This window comes from Bombina bombina, chromosome 1 (genome assembly GCF_027579735.1).
Source record: "Bombina bombina isolate aBomBom1 chromosome 1, aBomBom1.pri, whole genome shotgun sequence".
Taxonomy (NCBI): domain Eukaryota; kingdom Metazoa; phylum Chordata; class Amphibia; order Anura; family Bombinatoridae; genus Bombina; species Bombina bombina.
The window spans coordinates 1512521896-1512532380 of record NC_069499.1 but is presented as its reverse complement, the minus strand read 5'-3'; the positions used below and the strand labels follow the sequence as shown (position 1 = coordinate 1512532380).

At 33.9% G+C, this 10485-nt stretch overlaps 1 protein-coding gene across 1 annotated transcript; it reads left to right on the top strand.

Moving 5' to 3' along the window:
* Window positions 1–1261: 1261 nt before the first annotated feature.
* On the top strand, window positions 1262–9741 carry LOC128666761 (meteorin-like protein). The gene is made up of 4 exons (XM_053721542.1): window positions 1262–1320; window positions 3281–3681; window positions 5040–5099; window positions 9398–9741. The coding sequence occupies exons 1-4, from the start codon at window positions 1262–1264 to the stop codon at window positions 9739–9741; spliced, it is 864 nt and encodes a 287-aa protein (XP_053577517.1).
* Window positions 9742–10485: the final 744 nt, after the last annotated feature.

Genomic DNA, 10485 nt, shown 5'->3' with positions numbered 1-10485 from the left:
CAAATGTCAATTTCTTTTTAGTTTGCCTATTAACTTTAAAAGCTAAAAAGTTTTTTTTCAAGCAAAATTGTTTCAATATTGTCACATGTGTATTAAAGGGACATTCCGGTCAAAATTTAATTGCATATAGATTAATTACATCTTTGAATAGAAACATATTTGCAATATAAATATATAAAAAATGCTTCTAGTAAAAGTTATGACTGTTTTAGTGTTATAATTTTTCTCTGCACGTGCATGTGAAGCATAGTTAGATATTGTCACTGCACCCACATTTTAATTACTGCAGCTGCTCAGATCATGAGTGGGCTTTTATCATGTCAACAATTAACAAATTGAGTCATTACCAGATAGTACAAGCACCTTAGGCTCTCTGAGCAAGTGCTAGGTTTAAAATGCTGGTGCACGTTGCATACTTAAATACTCTTTTAAAATAGCTATAGCTTTTATTAAAAACATTTTTGCTAATGCTTGTATATTACAAAAATGCTTCTGTTAAATACCGAAATCCTTCCATGTGGTTTCCAATTTTGGCTGGAATATACCTTTAAAGAACATTTTGTTAATATTCATCTAATGCACATTCATTTAAATAAGATGCAAATATTTGCCTTGTGTGTACTATTTCCTTAAATGACCACTAAAGGCAGTAGAATTACATAATTAACAATTGCATAATAAAAAGACAATGATTTAACACCTACTCCGAATTTCAAAGAAGCAGTAAAAAAAATTCTGTTATTTATTTTTCCTCTCATTTTCCAGCCCCTATATCATGTGACAGACATCAACCAATCATAGACTAGTATACATATACCCTGTGAGCTTGTGCACATGCTGAGTAGGATCTTGTTCCCCAGAAAGTGAGTATATAAAAAGACTGGGCTAAATTTTGTAATGGAAGTAAATTGGAAAGTGTCTTAAAACTACAAGCTCTATCCGAATCATAAAAAAATATTTTTACTTGAGTGTCCCTTTAATTATTTAATTATAACATAAATATATAGTACATTTTTATCCAACCTCAGCTATAGAAATACTTGTGATGTTTTATAAATGTGCCCTCCCTAGAAGCAGTTTCCCTCCCAGACTGAAATACTTTCATTGAATGTAGTCTGGAATCCTTGTGTCACTGTGATTGGTCAGTGTGGGCTGCTGGCTTTGACACTCTGCAGATCAGTTAGTTCAGATATCACATTCAGTTTGGTACAACATGCTAAACTACAGGCTGCTAAACTTATCTTTGTTGTGTGTGCTACTAATGCTGGCAGACCCTGTGAGGCTGGGGAGCGCTGAGGATTACTGCAGCTGGAGGGGAAGGTAAGCTGAGAAACTAACAATTTTATATCACTTAATAGTTCATTCTATGGTCAGCTTGGGGATTTCACTGATACTTAACATTTACGACTGATGCCTATATGATTGTATGGTCTTTATAAATTCTATAGTTTCTACTTCAAAGCATTGGTTAATGTATTAGGTATTGATTATGCATTAATAATGCTTTCAAATATTAACATATATTTGGTATTATTTTTAGGCATATTTCTCTGATCATACCAATAATTTAATGGGCTAATCTACTGGTTCTATCAAGTCTGTTGCAGCGTGTGTATATATATATATATATATATATATATATATATATATATATATATATATATATCTTATTTTATATTATATATTGTTATACTGAAACAGGATGTAGTAGCTTGAAATATTTTAAATGATATTTGTTCACAGTATATGTTTGCATGCATACATATATACTGTGTGTTATATATATATATATATATATATATATATATATATATATATATATATATATATATATATATATATATATATATATAAATTATTTAGTGGGAAATGGCCCCCTACAATTAAACACAACAAAAATAACAAACCTAATAAAAACACTGCTTATCTATTTCCTGTAACTCTTGTGATAAGAGCCATCTTTTCCAAGAGATAACTATTTTTTCTACTTGGCACTTTTTAAGATATACATTTTTACTTCCCGCGGAAGACTTTACCTACTTACCGTACTAGCAAAGAGAAACATACATACTGCGTTTGATAAAATGTATTGTGCATGCAGATTTGTACAGTGTGCAATTCCTAAATACTGACTGACTGTCTGAATCTCACAAGACAAGGAATAAAGAGTTTATAAGTAAAATTAGTGATTTAAAAAGTAATTTAACAGGAAAAAAAAATATTTTTTATAAAATATATAACAACATATATAGTGTCAAAGAAGCAAAAAACAGAAACAATTAAATACATAGCAAACAAACAGTAAAACATGTCAAGACCTGAACGTTAAAGGTGGGTTCAATATTGAAAATCCTGTAAAAGTTAATGGAATATTTTGTAGAATTATCAAATCACATGACAATCCTTTCACATAATCTCATACCACAAGATAATCAACAGCTCTTAACCATGCACTAGTGCATACCCCCAATTTCCTAGTGCAAAATGCTATCTTCATCACTATAGATATTTTATCTGATTTTCTACAGAATTCAAAGAGGAAATTTCACTTTGAATCCAATATTTAAAGGTGCAATATTTAATGGCAAATAAGAGTGAATATATAAAAGTAAATGTTTAAACAAGACATATGTAAGGGATTATTGGTTAAATCAGATGCATTTCTTCCCATGCCATTTCTACAGAATATTAAATTGGTAACAATCTCCAAAATATATTCTTAAAATCTTCCTTTAAAGGAATATTGTACTAATATTTTTCTATAATGCATATCAAGAGTATAGTTAATCTATAAATATATACACATTTTTCCCCATAAACAATGGTTCAGTAAAATGTGTTTAATTTATAGGGAAACAAACAGGAAGCGCAGGCTTATGTACAACTGATATCTTGTAGCAAAAACATACAACAAATGCAGGACAGAAATAATCTTCTTTAAGGAGTGGATGTGTTATGTTTGGTGAAAGCCCAATTCACACTGCAGATTCAATAATACAAAGCAACCATTTTCAGTAGAATTTTGTTAAATCAGGGAGATAGTTTTACTTTGGAGAGGTTGTGGCTTAAAGGGACACTACTCAAAAATGTTCTGTGTTCCATCTAAGAGTATATTTTTTTGTATTAAAAGGGGTTATGTTATTTTTTTTTGGGGGGGGGGGTTCATTGAATGATGATTTAATTTTAAGGAAGAAATTTAGGAGAAAATTTCTCTAACTTTTCCTATTAGCAAAAAATAAAATTATATATATATAGATCATTGGTGACTCTTATCTTGCAGTGGTCTCACTTGGGATTCTAATTCTCGAGCTGTGGAACAGGTTCATCTCCGTTGCACAGAAGGTTTCTTGGAATGGATGTACCCAACTCGAGCTTTGCGTGTGATCCTAGAGCCTAACCTGACCAATGGGAAGCATACCACTATCTGCTTAAAGCCTTGTCCCAATTTTAAAGGGGCTAACATCTATGTGGAGAAGGGAAGAGTGCTGCAACTGCTGGTGAGCGAGGCCAGCGATATGCAGCAGGTGCATTGCTTTGCTATGGATAATATGCAGCGGGTAGCCCTCTTCATACAGGCCTGCCCTCAGGAGGACATCAGAAGGAGGACTGCAGGCTTCCAGTACGAGCTCTTCAACAACCAAAACTCAGGACCAGACCTCCAGAAATTTGCACTTATGGATGGTAAGTTAGTGAATATACAACATTTGGTTAGCTCAACTGACTGATTGCTTTATCAATTTGCAGTTAATGACATTATTGCTAAGGGAATACTAAAATAATATTTTCTATTTTGCATTTAAAAAGGTAAATTTTAAAATAGATGTAATTTAATTTTTCAAATTTGCAGTTTATTGTCAAATTGCTGGTGCTCTACAAATAAATGATAATAGTTATAGGATTATGTCATTACACGCTAGCTTCAGGCTTTGTGCATGCACATAACATGCTGCCCCTGCCCCTGCAAAATTAGCAAATTCCATAAGGCAACAAACACACATGACCACTATACCAATAAAGCCCCTGTTCATATGCCTTAAAAAACATATACAGGTAGAAAACCCTTTATCCAAACTGCTTGGGGCTGGAAAAGGTTTGGATTTCTGATTAGTTTAGATTTTGGAATATTTGCATCTGTAAATTGGGACAGTTTGGAGAGGGGATGGGACCAAATGTAAACATCAATATCTTATGTCATTTAGTCAATATTTAAATGTCTTAATACAGCTTATACATGTAACCTAAAGGTAATTTATTTCATTTTTATTACTTTTGTTGTAAAAAAGTACCCTCAGAAAGATAGCACCGTACTGTAATCAGAAAGGTAATATTTGTTTTAAATAAATCTAGACTGTTATTTGCATTTTAGAGTACAAACTAAATACACAGACAGAAACGTTTTTGACTTAGAATATGTTTAGATTTTAGAATTCAGGATTGGGCATTTGTACCTGTACTCATATCTTTATACCAATAATGCCCTCGTTTATTTATAAATATACACATATCTCTATATCAATGGTTTCCAGTGGTAGTAACAGTAGTAACATTTTTGGATTGTGATCACTAAAGAAAAAAAAACACTGGCCGACATTTAAAAAATTACAGGACAATATTTAGAAATGATCTGCTAAAACAAACTAAGGATTGTGAACAACTCCTATATCCTTAACTGCAACAAAGAGGACAAAACACAGTCCATGCATTACTGTGACATAGCTGAAAATATCTGGTTAGCCAACGACAAAAGGCATATGTGTGTAGCCACCAATCAACAGCTATCTCCCAATAGGATATTACTGTTCCTGAGCCTACTTAGGTATGCTTTGCAATATGGGATATCAAGAGAACAAAGTTTGAAAAGTATGCTAAAATTGCATGCGCTATCTGTATCATAAGTTTAATTTTGACTTTAATGCCCCTTTAAGCATGTACTCTGGCAGCAGTTAAGACATTGTAGGGATTATTTTTTATTTCCTTGTAAACTATTATCCAGAAAACAAGAGCAGTATTTTATCCTGTCCTCTTTATCTTCCTTCTAGCCATCTGTCGCCCGTGTGATAATGCAGAACTGCTCATGGCTGTTTGCAGGAGTGATTTTGGTACGTATGTTATAAAGTGCACGCAGAAGAGAATATTACTACTACAGAACAAGAGACAGTTACTGCTTTGTACACTGTGTGTAGTTATCCTGTCTTTCGGCTGTGATATTCTAAGCCAGTTAAAAAGACATAAAATAATTCTGCATAGATAGATGGGTGGCCGCGGGCAGACAGATAGATATTAGCGCTGCGGAATCTGTTGGCGCTCTACAAATAACCGATAATAATAATAATAGACAGACAGATAGATAGATAGATATACAAAAAAACATGTCCTGTCTAGATACACAGGACATCTTCCATGAAATATTGGCTGCAAGATTGTGGTTTGTTGTCTTCTGACCAGATAATAAACAGTTGTAGTCTGACCTAGGGTTGCTTGACATCAAGGGTTAAAGCTACAGGAGTCTTAGAAGTCTCAATTGAGACTGGGCCCACAACTCTAGGGGCCATCTGGGCACTGCAGTAAGTAGGGCATTATGCCACTTTTATAATGTATGGCCCCCTCAGTGTGCAGCTCTGCAATACAGGGGCCACAGTTTAAGGAGAGTGTATATATTTACTGTTACAATATGGTGGTAGGGTTTCCAAGATGGCCCCCACAGTGTTGCTGTACAAAAATACCTGCCACCAGCTATGCACATGCTCTGCACAGACTAACCAAGGAGGGCAGATGACTGTATTCATAGAAAAGCAACTCCTCTTCCCCCTATGTGGCTGCCAGCTAAACTTCTGCTTATTGCAAACATCCAAAAAAGGTGCTGTTGAAATGAGGCCCCACCAAAGTCTTTTCAGCTGGGCCCAGCAAAGTCTAGATACATCCCTGCTTGACATGTAAATCCAGCCCTATCTCTATCCATATTTTTGTTATTAACCAATCTAAACATGTATGTAATGGTAAAGTCGCCACTTAGTTGGACTTAGCACTTCATAATAAAAATACATGTGACAATAAAACATCATGTACAATGTAAATAATAAAACATAGCTCCCATTTCCTCCTTGGTACCCCTCTGTGCTTAGAAAGTGTTGACATAATCTACATATGGGTTTAAGTTATTTGCACCATCGTTATGAATAATGTCTATACATTATTTTGTTCTGTTAGATCTGTTCCATTAAGAAGTTGCTATCAGCACCACAATGTTGTGATGTCTCAAGCATGCCAATATCTTGCCTCCCATGACATACTGAGGCAAGAAGGCTCTCGTCTTCAGTCTTGCCCAATGTGTTTAGTGGAATATAGCTGCACCTCACTGACAAGACCCAAAGAAAGAAAGCCAACAACCTTACAGCATTACTGTACTGGTGAAACTACTTAATCCGCATTTTGGTCGCAGTATTCTCTTTGGGCAATATTTTATCAAGAACAAAATCTCTCACTAGTCACTTCCAGGGCAGTTTCACAATTAATTTAGAAAGCACAGAAACACTAATATATCATTTCCCAGTCATACATCAGTGTCTTATTAAAGTGATTAAGAGACAGCACACAACCAGTAATGTAATAAGCGAATCATTATTTCTTAATGCAGTTAGAATCTCAGCTCACTCAGCCTTGGAAAACCAGGCATGCTATAATTACTAAATTAAGTCTGCCATTTTTTTCCTCCTCAATGACAATGGGTTGATATCTCTACCAATACCTTAATTAGAAAATGAATACAAGCATTTAATGCAACAGTTTAATGTATTAAATGCTGTTTAAATCATCATAAACATAGGAAGGAAAAAAAAACATAATAAAGATCTAGGGGTAAGGATTTAAATAAACATTAAACACTAAATTAATTTAATGCACCTCCCACTGATTATGGTTGCCACCATTTTAGAAACCTAGGTTAGACTGCAGGTATCTGAAGAGTTGCTGATAGGGTTGGTACGCAGATGGTATTTTACCCGACACCGCTAGTATTTTTAAAGTTCAGGTCAAAGTTTAAAATAAAGATTAAAAAAAGAAGTAAAAATGCTATAATGGTGAAACTTCTCCAAGCGTGTTGTTGGAAACTAATTATAAACCAATGGTCATTTATAATTAGCCCTAAGAAATGCTGTATAATTATTTACGCTAATCTATGCTAATCAACATGATCGGTGTTACTGTTCATGTGCAAACACGTCAGATAAGAAATGTAGTGAAAGCTAGATTTCAGCATTGTGGCATATACATATATTGTATATATAACCACAATTTTTGGAACCACGTTGCAAAAAAAAAAAATCTGAATATCTAATCGTCTATTTTAAAAACAGTAAAAAAAAATGTTATATTCTTTTTAAAACTTGTGTTTTTATGAAATCCAAAAAAACGTTTATAAAATTCAAACATAATTGATGAAAGTATATTATAAAGGTTTTTAGACTGCTATTTCTGAGGGTAGCAGATGAGACTCATTGCCCTACACCACACCATTAGCATTGGGAAAGACGGGAGGAGTGTATTGGCATCTGTTGCTTTAGCATCTCAACAGGCCTGGATATTAAATTATCTTGGAATGTCACCATAGCACACTCTTTGTTTAATAATGAAGATTGATGAGATAATTAATTAGTCAGTCAAATTAGTTTTAGATATTCTGCAGTCCCTGGCAGTATGGAATTATAAATCAAGGTTGGAAAATGTCAGCCAAAGATCACCTGGACAGCAGCTTAAAGGGATATTCCAGCCAAAATTGGAAACCACATGGGTGCATTTCGGTATTGAACAGAAGCAATTTTGTAATATACATGCATTAGCAAAAAGGCTGCCAATAAAAACTATAGTTGTTTCAAAAGTGTATTTAAGTATGCACCGTGCACCAGCATTTTAAACACAACACTTGTTTGGAAAGCCTAAGGTGCTTGTAACATCTGGTAATGATTTAATTTGTTAATTGCTGACATGATACAAGCCCCACTGATTACCTAAGCAGCTGCATTATTTAAAATATGGCTGCAGTGAAAATCTGTAGCTTTGCTTCACATGCACATGCAGAGAAAAATGTTAACACTTAAACAGTAATTACTCTTAATAGAAGAATTTTTGCCAATACATGTATATTGAAAATATGTTTCTATTCAAAGATGCAATAAATCTATGTGCATTTATATTTTGACTGGAATGTCCCTTTAAACTTAAATAAAGTTGTAGCTACTGCTAATGTCACAAGTCATTAACATCATTAAAAAAAATCTTTTATTTTTAATAATAGGATCAAGAGTAGCCAAGAAAAAAAAGTGAAACTTACATACTTATTGGATGACACCAGGGTCAATCAATTGATTCAAAAAGCCTTTGCTGCTTAAATAGTGTAGGTTTTTGAAGGCCTCCCCACCTGCAAAAAAGGAATTCCCACCTTTAGAGTAACGGTTTCAATCACAAGAACGAATCAACTACATTTTTTCGTTGCATGCATTTTTTTTTAGATTCATCCAAAAATCAATGCACACGTCTAGTTAATATTTATTGAGATGTTTCCGTCAACATCAAATCTACTTGCAAAGAAATCTCTATGACTAACTTTCTATTCTTTATATAAGTATGTTTTGTATAATTCGTGGACAAAATGTAATTCGTTTTTGTTTTTCATATTTAGAACACAGAAAAATATTATGTACAGTACTATATATTACCTCACTGTATATTACATTGCTGGTATTCAAAAAAATGTTTTAATATATATATAAATCTCACCATTAATTTAGCATTTTATTTCTATTTGGACTAGTGTAAGTTTGGTTAGTAACCGGAAGTCAGTTTATATTAAAATTCCATTAAAGAGACTAGTGCAAAAATACAATGTTCTGTTTAGAGACTTGTATTTTTTAAATTAATTACCTTATTTTACTATGTGTTTAATTTATTCAGAAGGATTAGACACAAAGAGACCAATCACAATCCTTTAAAAAGAAAGCTAATCAAATTATTTATCTACAAAAATCCTCATAGACTTTAATACTGAATCTTGTAGAAAAATCATTAGATAATTGTTTTTATAAAGGATTGTTATCAACCCAAAGTTTCACTCCTGGAACACCCCACATTCTGCTACATATGAGATTGTGGCCAGTGATTGGATAATACACAGATATGCCTTCTCCTCATTGGCTCACCATCTTTATCCTCATTTGGGATGGCACAGAAGCATAACTTTGACTATGTTTTTGATCAAACTGTAAAAAAGTTATCTGTCTATAATATAACACTAAAACAGAGCATTTTATTGTATGCTAATCTGTCCCTTTACTGTTACATTTTCTGTTGCACCTAACACACAAATATGTCTCAAGTTGTCGCATTTTGTTTCCTTCACGTTTAGTTGTGAGAGGCACAATCAAGAACATCAGTCATGACCAAGAGGCTCACACATCTCATGTGGACATCAGGGCCTTGAACGTTTATAGACAGACAAACAGCATATTTCAGCTGGATGAGGCCACAGGGGAATGGACTGGACGTATCACAACCTTATTAAAGTGTAGAGTCCAGAAAGGGGAAGGTGATTTCTTATTTACTGGCAATGAGCATTTTGGAGACGCATGGCTGGGATGTGCCCCACGATTTAAAGATTTCCTTAACATCTATCAAGAGGCCAAACATCAAAGGACTAACCCTTGTGAATTCCAGTTTGGATTCAGCTTAAATATTCCTGCAATAGTATGAATCTAAACAAAAACTTAATCATCTCCAATGATGATACAGACCTTGAGTTTTAGAAACACAAATGTATTTTATTTTTGTAATTGTATGCCTGAACTTTCAATGAAAGATATGTTATATTGACTTCTCCAGATCTATGTTTCTGCCAATTATCTGGCAAGTGAAAGTTATTATTGTAAAAACAATAAATATATAAATATGTAATTTGTGGTTGAAAAAACATAATTTATGCTTACCTGATAAATTTATTTCTCTTGTAGTGTATCCAGTCCACGGATCATCCATTACTTATGGAATATATTCTCCTTCCCAACAGGAAGCTGCAAGAGTCCACCCACAGCAAAGCTGCTATATAGCTCCTCCCCTAACTGCCATATTCAGTCATTCGACCGAAAACATGCAGAGAAAGGAAAAACCATAGGGTGCAGTGGTGACTGTAGTTCAAATGAAAAAATTACCTGCCTTAAAGTGACAGGGCGGGCCGTGGACTGGATACACTACAAGAGAAATAAATTTATCAGGTAAGCATAAATTATGTTTTCTCTTGTTAAGTGTATCCAGTCCACGGATCATCCATTACTTATGGAATACCAATACCAAAGCTAAAGTACACGGATGATGGGAGGGACAAGGCAGGTACTTAAACGGAAGTTACCACTGCCTGTAAAAAACCCTTTCTCCCAAAAATAGCCTCCGAAGAAGCAAGGTATCAAATTTGTTAAATTTGAAAAGTATGAAGCGCAGACC